The 17,760-nt window shown below is 40.7% G+C and overlaps 1 protein-coding gene across 1 annotated transcript; it reads right to left on the bottom strand.

Moving 5' to 3' along the window:
• Positions 1-1,295: 1,295 nt before the first annotated feature.
• LOC138097596 (plasminogen activator inhibitor 2-like) lies at positions 1,296-15,346 on the bottom strand. Its single transcript, XM_068993858.1, has 7 exons — positions 15,176-15,346; positions 10,901-11,020; positions 9,126-9,254; positions 8,365-8,482; positions 3,184-3,326; positions 2,327-2,491; positions 1,296-1,700 (listed from the first exon to the last, which is right to left on the bottom strand). Exons 1-7 carry the CDS (start codon positions 15,344-15,346, stop codon positions 1,296-1,298), a joined length of 1,251 nt encoding a protein of 416 aa, XP_068849959.1.
• Between the last annotated feature and the right edge of the window lie 2,414 nt (positions 15,347-17,760).

The raw sequence follows: 17,760 nt of genomic DNA on the forward strand, positions 1-17,760 counted from the left end.
CTCAAGACTTAAATTACGTTCTTCTCTGCTGCTGATCCACTCTAAAGTGTTCAGGGCTATTTGAAGCTAACACCCTTAAAATAAGTTGACTTATATTTTCCTTCCACCCTTGTGCCCAGCTCATCTCTACCCCTCTGAACTCTCTGTCAACTCACTCAGTGATTATGACCTTGATGCTATGTCTGCAACCACTAGACTTGGTGTTTATTCCTGATGTCCTGATTTGAATACAGGGGTCCCCAAAGGACTCTGACCCAAACTATCATTTTGAATTGTTATACATTTTTCTGCTGTGAGAAGGCAGTTCTAAACAATTTTTCACACAACTCCACCCTACCCCCAACACTGGGGCCCCTTGCAAAGCAGTTGGTTATTCCCTTGGCTCCTTTATTCTGTTTGCTTGGTTCTCACAGATGAGCGGTGATGACTGATTTCTGAGAAACAAGATAAGGAGGTCTTATAACCTAAAGACCTAGTAGAATGTAAACAAGCAAATGGTTTGTGAAAATAGGTTTATTTTCTATATTTTAGCAACCTTACATAAGTTACAGCCATGTGTATGTGATACATAATGTTAGACATTTGTTTAGAAATGCACACAATATGTACTTCCCTGTTGTTCAATGCTTTCTTCTAGGTTTCTATTACAAAAGGTCATGGAAGGCCACCTACTTATCCTTCATTATAAGAACGAATACATATGCATGCACGCTTAGTCACTAAATCATGTCTGACTTATTATAACCCCATGGACTGTAGCCTGCTAGGCTCCTCTATCAATGGAATTTTCCAGGCAAGAACACTGAAGTGGGTAGCCATTTCCTTCTCCAGGGGATCTTTCTGACTCAGGGATCGAACTTGGGTATCCTGCATTGCAGGTGAATTCTCCATTCTCTGAGCCACCAGGGAAGCCCACAAATACATATTTTTCCTTAGAAAGAAAAATAAGTGATAACTGGCTTCTGTAAATGTATCAACTATACTAGACAGTGACCATAATAAAAAAAAAAACATTATATAAAATAATAAATAATACAGTGAAAATTAATGCTATAAAATAAACCAAGAGTTAGAAAGAACTAAATGAGATATCATCCCATTTTAGGAGGCCAAATGATTGATAGGGGGGTAATGTTATGATTCACAGATGTCACGCTATGTCTGTGTTATCTAGGTAGTGTGTAATAAAAGTTTTTCAGAAAAACAGAAACATGCAGAGAAGTTTTGGCACTTGCATAAATCCTGAGGCTTACACTCATTTTACAATTTCCTGTGCAGAAACAGAAACTTTCAATTTAGGGTGAGGCAAATCTGCCCAAAAAGAGGATGCTCTTGGTTATCTTGTGCATGATAAGGAAGAGGAAAGGATGGTCTGCCACGAACTGCGGGCCTCCGTGGCCTGTTCTTCCTGTCATGATGGCCCCAGTGCCAGCAGCAGCCTCAGTGCCCTCCTCGTTCACTTCCACTGAAGCCTGATGGAACACTTCGGACAGAAACAGGTCATTCTTTCCCGACATGCCTGAGAAATTGGCTCGGCCCTGGCTGAAGGCATCGCCCATGCCCATGCTTGTGAGAATGGTTTTGAGTTCATAACGCTCTTCTAATTTGAACTCGGGAATGTACACCACCACGTCATCCTCAGCCATGGTGTCTTCACTGAGCCACTTGTTGAGTTTGTCATAGGTGATTTCACTTTCCAGCTACGAATCCAAAACATAAAAAAAAAAAAAACAATAAATGCTTAGCAGAGAAGGACAGCAACCTCTAATGTTGACAACCAATGACTTCACTATATTTTAGGTAATATTAAAATTTAACAGTTGGTAAAAATTTTGCAAGAAGATAGCATGTATAACATGTGTTTAAGACTGATGAATGGCAGTGGGAAAGCTGGCACAGTTCCTCTCAAACCAGTTCACGTATTCAAACTGCACACCATTTCCTCAGGTGTTCAGTTCAGTTCAGTCGCTCAATCATGTCTGACTCTTTGCGACCCCATGAATCGCAGCACACCAGGCCTCCCTGTCCATCACCAACTCCTGGAGTTGTAGGTATATGCAAGCGCTTCGCAGATGGATTAGTGATAAAGAATCCACCTGCCAACGCAGGTGGATTGAATAGGGAAGATCCCCTGGAGAAGGAAACGGCAACCCACTTCAGTAATCTTGACTGGGAAATCCCATGGACAGAGGAGCATGGTGGGCTATAGTCCAGGGGATCTCAAACTGTTGGACCTGACTTAGCAACTAAATAGCAACAGCAGCAGACATGTGCAAAGGTGAGTTTGGCCCCAGAAGTTTAAAACAATGGAAGCTGGAATTCTTACCAACTCCAAGCCTGTAGAAGATTCAGCAATTTCATCTGGGAGCAGCAGGAACATACTGACATCGCCAGCATATGGGAGTTCTAGAATCTGGACCTTCAGGTCTGCTATGTATCCAATGTTTAGCTTTTCATTCAGGAACATCATCTCTACTGATTTGCGCTGAGTCTAAAGTAATTAAAAAGTAAAATATGAAAGTTGATAGTAAGATGTCAAAGATTTACAATCAGACATAAAAGAGAATGGGTTATGCTTTTATGCTAAAGAAATATGTTTTTCAAAAATTAAAAATTTGTTTTAAAATTTGTTTAGAAATGTCAAAATATATTTTAAAAACAAAAATTTATTATTTGCATATTCTCATAGTGATTCTGATCTATTTTGTTATTTTCAAGATAGTACCCATTAGTAATAAGATGGACAGTTATAATTATAATAATACTAAAACATTTGTTCAGTACCTACTAGGGGTCAAGAACTCTGCAAAATTTCACTGAATCTTTATAACAATCTTTTGGGTTGGAAATTATCATACTAGTTTCACAAATCAAAAAATGGAGTGCATGAACCACAAGTAACATCATAATTGGTCAGTAGTAGAGCCTAAATGTGAGTCCAGATTGTGTAATTATAAAGCCCATGATCTTCACCACTACTCATAAGGCCTCTCAGAAAACTACTGAGTTGCTATTCAGTAACCTGAAATAGTCAACAAAATATCCAGTGTGCATAACTTATAAGTATTAATAGCAAATCATGTATGGGTATCAATGAGTGGTCCCTAATTATTCTTTCTCTATTTTTTCAAAGGCCTTAAACTCTACGTTAAGAAAATTCAATTTGTCGTCATTGTTTCATACCGAGTTCACTCGGAAAGGATAAAGTCCCTTGAATTTCTTCTGAAATGGAGTCTTCCACCTTCCTTTGAAGTAGACAGCATTCACCAGGACCATCTTGGTGTCTACATCAACAGAACCTTCAGGTAGCAAGTTTGGGATTTTGCCTACAGAAAATATGATATATGTTTAGGTTTCATGATTAACAATTACGAAGTCATTATGATTTCTTGAGTCTTTTGAGTCACCATCAAGCTCAGCATCCACATTTATCATACTCTGCAGAGATGCTGATAGTCACTTTCAAATTTTTCTCTTAATAAATTAAGGAAACAATTCCATTCACCATTGCAACAAAAAGAATAAAATACTTAGGAATATATCTACCCAAAGAAACTAAAGACCTATATATAGAAAACTATAAAACACTGATGAAAGAAATCAAAGAGGACACTAATAGATGGAGAAATATACCATGTTCATGGATTGGAAGAATCAATATAGTGAAAATGAGTATACTACCCAAAACAATTTACAAATTCAACACAATCCCTATCAAGCTACCAGCCATATTTTTCACAGAACTAGAACAAATAATTTCAAGATTTGTATGGAAATACAAAAAACCTCGAATAGCCAAAGCAATCTTGAGAAAGAAGAATGGAACTGGAGGAATCAACTTGCCTGACTTCAGGCTATACTACAAAGCCACAGTCATCAAAACAGTATGGTACTGGCACAAAGACAGACATATAGATCAATGGAACAAAATAGAAAGCCCAGAGATAAATCCACACACATATGGACACCTTATCTTTGACAAAGGAGGCAAGAATATACAATGGAGTAAAGACAATCTCTTTAACAAGTGGTGCTGGGAAAACTGGTCAACCACTTGTAAAAGAATGAAACTAGATCACTTTCTAACACCGCACACAAAAATAAACTCAAAATGGATTAAAGATCTAAATGTAAGACCAGAAACTATAAAACTCCTAGAGGAGAATATAGGCAAAACACTCTCAGACATAAATCACAGCAGGATCCTCTATGATCCACCTCCCAGAATTCTGGAAATAAAAGCAAAAATAAACAAATGGGATCTAATTAAAATTAAAAGCTTCTGCACAACAAAGGAAAATATATGCAAGGTGAAAAGACAGCCTTCTGAATGGGAGAAAATAATAGCAAATGAAGCAACTGACAAACAACTAATCTCAAAAATATACAAGCAACTTATGCAGCTCAATTCCAGAAAAATAAACGACCCAATCAAAAAATGGGCCAAAGAACTAAATAGACATTTCTCCAAAGAAGACATACGGATGGCTAACAAACACATGAAAAGATGCTCAACATCACTCATTATCAGAGAAATGCAAATCAAAACCACAATGAGGTACCACTTCACACCAGTCAGAATGGCTGCGATCCAAAAATCTGCAAGCAATAAATGCTGGAGAGGGTGTGGAGAAAAGGGAACCCTCCTACACTGTTGGTGGGAATGCAAACTAGTACAGCCACTATGGAGAACAGTGTGGAGATTCCTTAAAAAATTGCAAATAGAACTACCTTATGACCCAGCAATCCCACTGCTGGGTATACACACCGAGGAAACCAGAATTGAAAGAGACACATGTACCCCAATGTTCATCGCAGCACTGTTTATAATAGCCAGGACATGGAAACAACCTAGATGTCCATCAGCAGATGAATGGATAAGAAAGCTTTGGTACATGTACACAATGGAGTATTACTCGCCGTTAAAAAGAATTCATTTGAATCAGTTCTGATGAGATGGATGAAACTGGAGCCGATTATACAGAGTGAAGTAAGCCAGAAAGAAAAACACCAATACAGTATACTAACACATATATATGGAATTTAGAAAGATGGCAATGACGACCCTGTATGCAAGACAGGAAAAAGACACAGCTGTGTATAACGGACTTTTGGACTCAGAGAGAGAGGGAGAGGGCGGGATGATTTGGGAGAATGGCATTCTATCATGTATACTATCATGTAAGAATTGAATCGCCAGTCTATGTCTGACGCAGGATACAGCATGCTTGGGGCTGGTGCATGGGGATCACCCACAGAGATGTTATGGGGAGGGAGGTGGGAGGGGGTTTCATGTTTGGGAACACATGTAAGAATTAAAGATTTTAAAATTTAATTAAAAAAAAAAAATAAATAAAAAAAAAAAAAAAAGAAAAACCTGACAAAAAAACAAAAAAAAAACAATTTATTTAAATAATAAGTAAAACCAAGACCAAAATTTTCAGGTTTACAAAATTCAAGAGAAACTGAAGAAGTAATATAATTATGATTTAGAATTACTATCAGACTTGGAAATTTTTTTTTAAGTTTCTTTTTTAAATTTATTTCCTTTGGCCACGCTGTGCTGCACGTAGGATTTTATTTCCCTGACCAGGAATTGAACCTGCATCCCTTGCTTTGAGAGTGCAGTCTTAACCCCTGGACCACCAGAAAAGTCCCAGAAAATTTTAAATTCCTTTTATACTGTTTTCTCAAAGTTTTGTAGTTACATGAAGTTAGTTCATTCAGATGGGAGTGAAAAAGAGACTCAAGGAATATAATTGGGCTTCCCTGGTGGTCAGATGGTAAAGAATATTCCAGCAATGCAGGAGCCCCAAGTTTGGTTCCTGAGTGATGAAGATCCCCTGGAGAAGAGATTGGCAACCCATTCCAGTATTCTTGCCTGGAGAATTTCATGGGCAGAGGAGCCTGGTGGGCTGCAGTCCATGGGATCACAAAGAGATGGACACAATTTAGTGACTAACACTAACAAGGAATATAATAGTGCATTTCCCCAGTAAGTCACTAGGGGCTTCTTCTAGATCTGGTCTAGACAGCCCATGGGCCTCACTGATTCACCCAAAAACAATGTTTTGGAAGTTGTGCTAGACCTACATAAGGAATGGCACAGATTCCATTAAGTAAGAAAGGAAGAATTGTCCTGGGGAGGCTTAGAATATTGGAGCAACATTCTAAATCATTTAGGAAAAAAAAGTGCAATAAGTTCTATAAGAGAGCTGAATAATGCAGAGAACTGTGACAACACAGAGAAGGGAGTGAATGATTGAGCCCAAAAAGGTTCCCAGAAATAATAATATGAGTGTGAATTTTTTTTTTAAGTTAGTTTAAGAAATAGCCTATTTATAGTGAATACCTGCTCTGCAATATTTCAACCACATTACTTTATTTAACCTCACAACCACTCTAGTAAGGAAGTATTATTAGTATCATTTTACACAAGCAGGAAATCAACCCTGAATATTCTTTGGAAGGACTGATGCTGAAACTGAAGCGCCAATACTTTGGCCACCTGATGGGAAGAGTTGACTCATTGGAAAAGACCCTGATGCTGGAAAGATTGACAGGAAGAGGAGAAGGTGGCAACAGAGGATGAGATGGTTAGATGGCATCACTGGTTCAATGGACATCAGTTTGAGCAAACTACAGGAGATAGTGAAGGACAGGGAAGCCTGGCACCCTGCAATTCATGGGGTGGCAGAGTCGGACAAGACTTAGCAACTGAACAACCACACAAATGGACACTATAGTGAGATATTAATAACCTTTCCAAGGTCACAGTGCTTGAGAGCCAGTCAGAATTCCACCATCTTCCATTTCTACCGACAGATAAGGGACTCAAGCGAAAAGGTCACTGTAGTCTGACCAGTTTCAGTACAGTTATTCAATATCTTCATTCAATATACCCCCTAGCAATAAAAATGCCTGGTTACTACTTGGAAATGGCAACCCACTCCAGTACTCTTGCTTAGAAAATTCCATGGATGGAGAAGGCTGGTGGGCTACAGTCCATGGGGTCACAGAGTCAAACAAGACTGAGCGACTTCACTTCATTTCACTTGGAAATCTGCTGGGACGTTATTTAACTTTGTGACACATAGTATTTGATCATAACAAGGAATAAAGGAATATTTTCTCAAATTACTATAAAAATCAGTCCAAATGACTATTTGGCATTTTTGCAATTCCACTGATTGATTTATAGCCATTCACCACAAATGCTTAGAAAGAAGAGAAATTCTTGCTGTTCTCAAAAAAGCAAAGCTTTCATGTGTCTCTTTAATTTTGCAATCTGCTTTGACTTTCATTTCTGTTAAATCTTCACTTTTTCTGCTTTCTTTTTGTCAGTGGTGTGTCAGTCTTTTAAAACAGTAATTTAAAAATCTAGAAATGAAGAACTGAAGTAGGTCAACTATTTTCAGAGAAACGATAATACTTTTTTTCAATTCTACAGAACTTAATACAAGTTTTTCTATTATGGTAGCTAAGAAAGCAGGATAGCATACTATGGCTTGAAATAATATTTTAAACATAGGATGTAGGGATTTCCCTAGTAGTCCAGCGGCTAATATTCCATGCTCCCAATGCCAGGGGCCCAGATTCAATCCCTGGTGAGGGCACTATATTTCACATGCCACAACGGTGACCCATCATAGCCAAATAAAAACATATTTAATAGTAAATAAATCAACATAGGAGATAAGTGAAAATATGTTTTCTGCATTAAGTTATCAAACTCTTTGAGCATTAAATTGAAGAATTCCAGAATTAGACGAAGGCTCAGAAGAAGAGGGAACCCCAGATGTACCACTAACAGATAGTGGCATCTTGGATGAGTCAGCTAAGAACTGAGGATATGTGTAACCAAGGTAGAAATAGCTTAGATGATCAATGAGAGATAAAGCAGGGACTGAAAGAAAATGACAACATACTGATTCTGAATGGTGCAATAGAAGAAAGAGTTAAAATTTTATGATCTCTCCTTTTTCCATTGCTGATATTCTCACACCAATTACTCAGCTGACAATTGTGCCTTTGTTCTTTGCTTTTGTTCATAGTAAACATAAAGTCACAATTATTTCAATACTGATATTTCCTATGTTAGAAAAGATCTGCCTCTTACATTCTATTCTAAGGTAATAATCCAAAACCAGATTATTGAAGTATTGAATATATATCTTCTATTAGGATGCCTCCGTTTTTGTTTTTTTTTTTTTTTCTCACTTAAAACACCACAAAGCTCAACAAGTATCAGGTTACATTAGCCAAAATAACTAAGGTTGGGAGTAAGGGTTAAGTTTAAGGACTTAAAAAAAAAATCAGTTTTCTACCTGGAAAGAAGAGCAGAAACTATTTCTTTGGTTTTACCTTTAGTTTGGGTCTTGACCCAGGAATTAATCTCTTTTCTGGTGTCTTCTGCACATTCTAGGAAGTCCACTGCCTGGGGTTCTGTAGAGTAATATTTCTTGGAGAGTTGCATGTATTCCTTTAAAGTGAAAACAATAATGATAAAGGGTACACAGAATATACAGCCAACAAGTGAAAGTGAAAAGTGTTAGTCGCAAAGTCGGGTCCGACTCTGTGACTCCATGGACTGTGGACCACCGCTCTCCGTCTGTCCACGGACTTCTCCAGGCAGGAATTCTAGAGTGGGTTGCCATGCCCTTCTCCTGGATACCCCACAAGCAGTGGTGTAATTGTAAATTACAGGTTTCCTGTTAAGACTGGGGAGCCTGAAGAACAGGTAGCAGGGTGGCTGGGGGGCTGATTATGCGCTCTCTTAACCGCCCCCCGCCCCAGTCCAGTCCAGACTGCGTTTGTTCTCCTGCACACTGTGCGTTATGAACAGAGTACAGGAGAGGCTGGGCGTGGGGTTAGCGATTCTGGGAATAGCTGTGCCCACCTCCTGACTTGTGACTTTACACGTGGGATTTTTACAGTAGAAAGAGGAAGCACCCACGGAGGGAGCGTAAGCATGGCTGCGTTGGATCTTGTCCCATGGACTCGGGGAGACTTAGCGAGCCCAAGTGGAATTCTGACCCACTGGGAATCACTCACAGAAAACAGCTTCGAAAGTGACCTAATTGCAAGTTTGGGGCCCTGCCATTTAAATCGCAGGTTTCACTCACTTCCTTGAATCTTGCAGACTTCTCTCCAAATAGCTTATTGGCACTTTCCAATAAATACTCTCCCGTGGACGTGTTGATGGCGTTGCTGAGAGAACGGAAGGATGAATGGATTTTCCCGGCAGCTTGTGCCTTAAAAGAAAAGGAGGGTTTCGTTTTATATAACTCAGGACTCCTAAACACCATATTTCTGAAGCAATAGTATTTTTTTCTAGGATATCAATAAAATGATGTATTAAAATATACATTTTTTTTGTCACTTTGAAGGTAACTCCGAGGAAATACTGTTGATATGGATGTAGTACATTAAAATTTATCAGACAATTTTTTACTTGTTTCAGATTTTGCTCTGCCTATGGATTGGATTTAACTGTGACAGAACTGAGATCCTAGAAAAAGTCAGGCTCCTTTGATACTTTAGCTAAACTATAAAGTCACTAAGCAATTTTTATTATATTAAAATGTTACCTTAGAAATGTTCTTTAAATATTTATTTAACTTCAACAAGTCCCATGGCATAATTAAGGGGTAGTCTGTGCAATGGAAAATCTGGAGTTTAGAAAACATAAAATCGAGGGGAGTTCCAATCCTCAACCTGAAGTTTGCAAGCACAATGACAGACGCAGGGCTTAGTCACAGAAACGGCTGGGTGAAGTCGAGGTCAGAGCCCTGAAGATGAACCACCCGCTGTCCACCCACACCAGGCAGAATCGCTATATTGAAGAGGCCCTCTCTCCATCTTGAGTCTGTAATTCCCTGGGTGACAGGCAGGTGGAGCATCAGCGTTCCCAGGAAGGAGATACCATGAGAGATATCTCAACTCAGGGGTGTGATAGTGGAAGTTGTTTACCAACAGGAGCCCATCTACTCCAGGTTCTTATAATGTAGCTGGATGGCTGGTGTTTATGGAAGTGAATTACTGGGAAAAGATATTATTAACCTGAGATAAATTAGATGAATGGATGATAGTTAGATAGACAGTAGATGATGATAAATAGGTAGATAGATTGCTATTGTTCAGTTGCTAATTATGATGAAGATAGATCAGCAGATAGGGAGATAGATAGACAGACAGATAGATACTGATAGATAGTAGATGATGATCATAATGACGACAATAGATAGATGTGTGCTCATGCTCAGTTGCTTAGTTGTGTGCAGCTCTTTGAGACTCTTTGGACTGTAGCCCACCAGGTTCCTCTGACCATGGGATTTTTCTAGCAAGAAGACTGCAGTGGATTGCCATTTCCTGCTCCAGGGGATCTTCCCACCCAGGGACTGAACCCACATGTCCTGCGTCTCCTGCATTGCAGGCGGATTCTTTACCACTAAGCCATCGGGGAGGCCCTGGATAGATAGACAGAGAGGAGATAAAGGATATGTGAAGGTCAGAGACGTCTCCTGCAGTCACCAAGCCTGGCCATCTCCATTCCTCAATTACTTGTCACCGCTGACTCTGGGAATCTGCATTCACACATGTATTCTAGGAGTCTCTACGATGGCTTTAGAATAAATTATACATACCCAACTAATGGCAGAGTGATGTGACAGAATTTAGAAACAGTCTTGACCTGGAAGTCATAAAACCTGGATTCTACCCCAGCTCTGCCCTTCCTTATCAGAGTGACCATAAGATATTCACTCAAGGACTGTGAGTCTTAGTTTTCTACTGTGAAAAGTGGATGTTGTACTAGGTTTCTTCATAAATATTGTGACTTTACAATAAGAAGTTTCTGGAAGCAAAACACAAAAGAACTAGGAACGGATGAGTCAGATACCTGCAAAATAGCATCAGGATAGGTGTCCCTCTGGATCTGCTGCATGAAATCACAACTGGTGAGACTCTGTGGGGTCACTGGGGTGTCTTTGTGGACTCCAACTTGGTTAAACTGAAGCACCTACAATTGGAATTCGAGAAAATTGGGTACATTTTTCTGCTGCATTATTTAGCTTTTAAACCAACGGTTATCAGGTACCTCTTAGTGGTCCTGCGTCTAGTTCCCTGCCTTTGTGTCTGGGCAACAAGTCAGTGAGATTCCCTTCATAGGAATTAGCATGAGTTATTTTATACTAATTCAAATACTGGCCATTTTGACAATATTTTTTTTTATTATGAGATGATTTATAACATTTTAATTAAATTATCACCCAACTCATAAACTGCCTTGAAAGAAGTATTAAGGTTAACTCCTGACCTTTCATCTCCCTATTCAGTGGCCTTACATGATATACCCTTCTGTGGTGGTTTAGACACTAAGTCGTGTCCGACTCTTGTAACCCCATGGACTGTAGCCTGCCAGGCTCCTCTGTCCATGGGATTCTCCAGGCAAGAATACTGGAGTGGGTTGCCATTTCCTTCTCCAGAGGATGTTTCCAGCCCAGGGATCGAACCAGGGTCTCCTGCATTTCAGGCAAATTCTTTACTGACTTAGCTACAAGGGGAGCCCTTTATACCCTTCTAATCTGTCAAAAATGAGTAGCCACAGCTATCTTAAGCACAAAAACAGGTTGCTCAGTATTACCAGGGATCATTTAAACATTTCCACACAGGAAGAAATCCCCCACTTCTGTCCATGTTGGGGGCAGATGGCAGGAGTGAGATGAAAATATGAATTTCTTTTTAAAAATATTTATTTCCATTTATGGATTTATTTAGCTGCCCCTGGTTGAGTCAGACAGAATCTTTAGTTGAGGCATGCAGGATCTTTCGTTTCCACATGTTCCCCCACCAGGGATCAAACCCAGGCCCTCTTGCATTGGGAGCACAGAGTCTTAGTCACTGGACCACCAGGGTAAGTCCCAGTGTGAATTTCTTTATGTTGTAAGTGGCAGATCCAGCTAACAGTGAAGCTGGCAGGTGCAGACTTGCCCTGGAAGGTACTCAGGTCCCCTCTCCAATATTGTAGACTCCTCAGCTTGGCCCTGCTGCCACCCACCCGTCCCTACCTCCAGCATCTCTTGGGTCCCAGCCCTATAGGGCCCCAGGCTGGGAGGAGCTTATTGGTAAATGCGTTGATGGTGGAGGTTCTGCCAAGTGAAGGAATGCAAGTTTGTCCAGCAGATGGTGAATTTCTAGGCTGGAAGGAGAGGTGTTAGGGTTTCTGGGATCTTTCTCTGCTCTTCAGATCATATGTTATAAGTTCCTACCTAATACTCTTTGAAAAGAAGCGGTTTTCAGAATACTCTCTGACTGCTGCTGCACAAGGGGGACTATTTTGTGTAAGAGCTTCTCTGGTTGGCCTACTTTTAAGGAAGTTGACCCATAAGTCAGGGTCTCTGGGCAGCACTGAAGCCCTTTTGAGTCAAGGCAAGAGTCCTTGCAGGTGTGGGGCATGTGAAATGATCCTGAGCCAGGCTGAGGCAGGCACCCTGCCCAGAGAGGTGGCCTGCCCTGGGCCGGTCTGTGGCCTTATCCTAAAGATAAGAGCTGGGTAAAAATACTCCTGCAAATCTCACATTGTTTGTGCTCTGTAAGAGGGTATATATTTATTCTATTTACCCTTTTTTCCATTACAACCACTCCAGCCTTACCAACTACACCTGTTCCAAACTTTATGTGGCCTCTTCCTGCCCTGATTTTCTCATCTGTAAAGTGAGTATGGTAATCAGAGCACCTACCTCATAGGATTTTATATTCTGTGGATAAATTCCTAAAATATTCAGATGCCTGGATGGGGCATTGTAAGTATCAGCTAAGAAAACAATTAGTTCCACCATGTACCTCTCCAGTTAACTGTAATCTTCATATCCATCTTGCCCAATACACATTTTCATTTACATTTTAAAAATAAGACAGTTACAACTAGACTCTTCTGAGTTATCAAATGGTGTTTGAGAGGTCTGTAACTAATGTACAAAATATGTGGTTAATCATCCACATTACGTATGATCAAATTAATATAGGTCGTAGGTACAGAAAGCCTTCCATCCAAGTACTAACCAGGCCCAGCCCTGTTTAGCTTCCACGATCAGAAAGGTCCAGGGTTGTATAGGCATAGACCATACAGAGTTTCTTTTAGGGGAGATGAAGATATTCTAAAATTAGATTGTGATGATGGCTGTACAATTCTTGTGAATATACTAAGAACTATTGAATTATAAACTTTAAATGGGTGAATTTTATGGAATGTGAATTATAAATCAGCAAAGCTGTTCTTAAAAAATAAAATAAAAAATAAGAAAGCTGAGGATCAGAGCAGTTAAATGTCTTCACTTGCACACCTAGTAAGTAGCAAAGCCATCAACCAAAGACAGGCAGGTCTGTCCCCAAAGTCCAGGCTTTCACCTTCTTCCCATGTAGCAGAGTTACAAGAAAACTCCTGCATATAAAATCCTTGTGCCATGTGCAGAAAATACTTTCCAAACACAGAAAAACTGTGTTGTACCTGAGTGACCAATAAGTTACTTTTCCTCTGGTATCAAAATCAAGGTTTTTACTTTTAGCACCTAGAGCACTTTGTAAAAGATTTCCCTGGTCATCCAGTGGTTTAGACTCCATGCTTCCAATGCAGGGGGCATGGGTTCGAGCCCTGGGCAGGGAATTAACATTCCACATGCCTCACAGCATGGCCAAAAACTAAATAAAAATAAAAAATGAAGTCCTTGATGTTTTCTAAAGTTTTTAATGGAGTTCACTGCCTTTTTCTTTTTTTTTTTTTTCCCAAGGCAAAGAAAATAAAGGGGAAGGTGTTTTACAAAATCTGGCTGGTATCAGAGAGTTGAGCAATGGGGCTTTGTCTTAAGTCTTCATGTTTAAACTGCCACAAACACAGAGAGCAAAGCTCCCATCCTTTTTCCTCCTGCGGTGAGACTGGCTAACACTCTGTGTGAGCCACTCCAAACAAGTCCTGCTTTAAATGGGTCACCATGTACCTGGACGACTGTATCCATCTATCTGTATTCACACACTCGGGTGCGATTCTTACGAGAAACTCAACAGTAGCCAGCAGCATTCTGGTGTGACTGAAAGCAGCATCCCTGCTTGTGGGAAACCAGAGCTTGTACTCATAGCATTCAGTGCTAATGTCTATATAAACGGGACTAGGAAGGAATTTTAATGGTATAATTACCTTGTCTGGTCACGGACCCAGGGAAGACAGGATCCCATGAATTATTTTTAATTAATTCATTTATTTTACTTAAAGGCTAATTACTTAAGAATATTGTAGTGGCTTTTGCCCTACATTGACATGAAGGATCACGTGAATTTTAATAGCGCTGCATTCATCCCATAGGTTGATTGCTGTGTACAGGCAAACTAGTTCAACGTGTTTCCACAGTCCCAGACTCAAAGAAAGGGTCTCCTGACTGACCTGGTGTCCATTCACCAAGGAAGGAGGCCAGTGGCCCTGACAGAAATCCCCCACAGTGCTGTCCCACCCCTGACCACCTTGACGTTGAGGATTGGCCATCCCGTCAGCCCCATTTTGTTGACATGAGCTCACGGGTTGGAGAATGTTGGCTGAGGCCCTCTGAAGTCATGGTGTTCCCTGTGCCTCCCCCAGAGTGCAGAGACTGAGCTCTGGGACAGTTTTTTTTTTTTTTTTTTTTCCCTCTTCGTAGAACTCTCAAAACCACTGAGAGGAATTCTTTACATAAATGGAAGGAGCCTGAGATGACAGAGCAGAAACCAGAGGAACCCCTGGGAAAGGTGCTTCAGTCCCACTGCTCATCCGTCAGTGACACTTGTCTTAAAACCCATAAGAGATAAAGCACACAAATCCTCTGAAAAATATAAACATTATCAGATGACAGATATGGTCACTATTAACTATTTCTAACATTGTAGGAAACTCTGGTAATCCTCCTGCTATATCAACCATTGAGAGTTTTTGTGGTTTGGCTCTTTTATAGATTTGAATCTAAGTAACACGTGCTGTAATGGTTTGTGATGATTGCTGATGACACTGGTTCAATCCCTTGTGGAGGAACTAAGATTCCACAAGCCACTGACTTTGTTTTAGTCCAGATACCACAAGCATATAATCAGATCAGTTCTGCAATTAAGTTCAGGAATCCTTCAGTCCCAGTTGGGAACTTGAACAGAAACTTACCTGGGCTATCTGGTCTGCAGTATTTCCCTGGGCGCCCAGGTAGACCATGGCCATGGTGGAGGAGACGCTCCAGGGACAGAAGAAGATATTCTGGGTGTTGGCGCTTGTATTTGCCAGGTGCTTGAAGAAATTGAGGGCAAAGATTGTATTTGCCACATTAAGTTCTTCCATTGTCTCAATCTGGAAAGAAAATGAAGAAAAGCAACAGCTCTAAAAGATGAGTCAACATTTTGAGGGATGTCAGCAGCATAGTACAGGCTGTACCCTGCACAGGGCAGGGGTTCCCCCTCTGTTCTCCCTTCACTGAATAGGGTCAGAAGCATTGTGACCCCGGGACCTGTGCAGCCACAAAATGTTCCACTCTCAGTGCAATGAGCTGCTGTCACAACCCAGCAATTCCTTAATGATTTTATACAAAGTGTCCTGCCTGCATTTCCCTTTTGCAATGGATCCTGCAAATTATACAGCTGATCCTGAGATACAGGGAACAGTCCTGTGATGCGTGGTGACCCTCCGCCTCATAATAATGATAATAACAGCAATAAGAATAAATAGCCCTGATTGAATTCTTAACTGTACAACAGATGCTGTGTTCAACATTTCACCTGTACGAACCAGGTAATCCTTACACAAACCCTGTGAGAAAGGCACGCTATTCTTGTGCTTACAAAGGAAAAAGCTACTGCCCAGAGAGAATCAGAAAAGTGACCCATGTCACTCAACTGTAAGGGACAGGCCTGGATATTGAAGGTGGGTGGGTACCTCCAGGGTCATACTCTCAACCTTAGTGTTGTACCTACAAACACACATCACACATACAGACACACAGATACACACATGAGGGCCTTCCCTGGTGGCTCAGTCAGTAAAGAATCCACCTGAAATGCAGAATACCATCTGCAATGCAGGAAACTCAGATTTGATGCCCAGGTTGGGAAGATCCCCTGGAGAAGGAAATAGCAACCCACTCCAGTGTTCTTGCCTGGGAAATCTCATGGACAGAGAAGCCTAGTAGGCTACAGTCCACAGGGTCACAAGAGTCTGTGGACACGACTTAGTGACTAAACCATCACCATCGTACACACTAGAGGCAAATACACACATATTTAAATGCATGCCACGTGCACTCATACTCTTGTTGGCCCCAGTGGAGATGGTCAAACTCCTTTCTAGAAGTGACCTAGACTCACCTTTCAAGAGTGGGCATTTCACATCACCCTATCTCCCATTCCTGGGCCCCCTCCACTCACTCACACACCACAGTTCTTCTTCCAAAATTCCCCTGTGCTGAGCAGTTTGTTACTGGGAGTGCTGGAAAGGCCCCCTCCTCCCACCACCCCTAGCAGGGCAGTCAACACCAGGTCCCCCTGCAAGGGTGGTCCTGGATATATGGAACTCACACACACACACACACACACACACACACACCATCCACCATCTGAAGATAAATGACAGATACATTTCCATGACCTAAGACTCACATGCAGTCAGATGCTTGGACACACCTGGGTGTGGGTGGGTACCTGCTGGTTCTAGCCAACAGATTGTATCTTATGTTTTCATAATGGCTTCAAACACACCCTGTACTTACCAAAATCTATAAATATACCAAGTGACGCTGACACTCATCACTCCACAGGAAGCCTTCTGGGGACAGTGGCTGCAGAGCCTCTGGGAGCAGCCCTGTAGCAGGCGCTCTATAGCCGTGGGCTCCCTCAGGAGGGTCTCCAGGCTCCTGGCTCCCTAGTCCATGGGTGTCTTATGTGAACATTTGGTTCATGAACATTTCTTGTAAAGAAAGTGATTGCCATTTGTATCAAAATTTCTCGTGTGAGTTACCATCCAATTGTATTTTATCAAGACAAAATAGTAAATTCAATAAAATTTGTCCCTGAAACTCTCTCATGTCTTCTTGTCTCCTTTAATATTTGATATTCACAGGATCAGCGTGAGGTACATAGAGGTTACATCCTGATGCCCAGAGAGGTTAAGTAACTTATAAAAGTTCACAGAGTTTGTATGTAATGGTGCAGGGATTGAAGCTTCAGAAACCTACTCTATTCAATGTCACTTACACTTTACCTGCTGAAGTTTAATTACTCTGTGTAAGAGTTTCACCCAGCTACTGGTTTGAGAAATGCTAGAGAAAGGAAATAAAAAGAGGAAGGAAGCCAGTTTTTGATACTTCTAGAAGGTTTATTAAGGTTATTAAAAGTCAGTTTCTTTTTTGCTTGCTTCATCACTGAGATCAGATTAACCTGGGTGACAAATTTGTTTCCTCTTCCTTCTACATTTTAAATCATCTTTATAATGAATTATTCCTGGGTAGATCATTTTTTGCAAATTGTCTCAAAAACATATCAGAAACAGAGAATTAATAGCATAAATATTACTCTATTGTGTATGAAAAAATAAAGAATCAGAGCTAGAAAAATAAGCTTAAGCCTGGGAATTCCCTAGTGGTGCAGTGGCTAAGACTCTGAACTTTCATTGCTGAGGGCATGGGCTCAATCCTTGGTCAGTGAACTAAGATCTCACAGTCTGCACCGTGTGATCAATTAATTAATTAATTAATGTAGGCCCCT

Source organism: Capricornis sumatraensis, chromosome 21, assembly GCF_032405125.1.
Source record: "Capricornis sumatraensis isolate serow.1 chromosome 21, serow.2, whole genome shotgun sequence".
Lineage (NCBI taxonomy): Eukaryota > Metazoa > Chordata > Mammalia > Artiodactyla > Bovidae > Capricornis > Capricornis sumatraensis.

What these genes read in the sequence shown, in the direction of transcription:
- LOC138097596 (XM_068993858.1), bottom strand. Translation starts at nt 15,346, where the DNA reads ATGGAAGAACTTAATGTGGCAAATACAATCTTTGCCCTCAATTTCTTC. An exon ending in AGTCTGCAAGATTCAAGGAA is followed by an intron (nt 8,483 to 9,125) that starts GTGAGTGAAACC and finishes TTCACTTTAAAG; the next exon opens with GAATACATGCAACTCTCCAA. An exon ending in ATCCTTTCCGAGTGAACTCG is followed by an intron (nt 2,492 to 3,183) that starts GTATGAAACAAT and finishes TAATTACTTTAG; the next exon opens with ACTCAGCGCAAATCAGTAGA.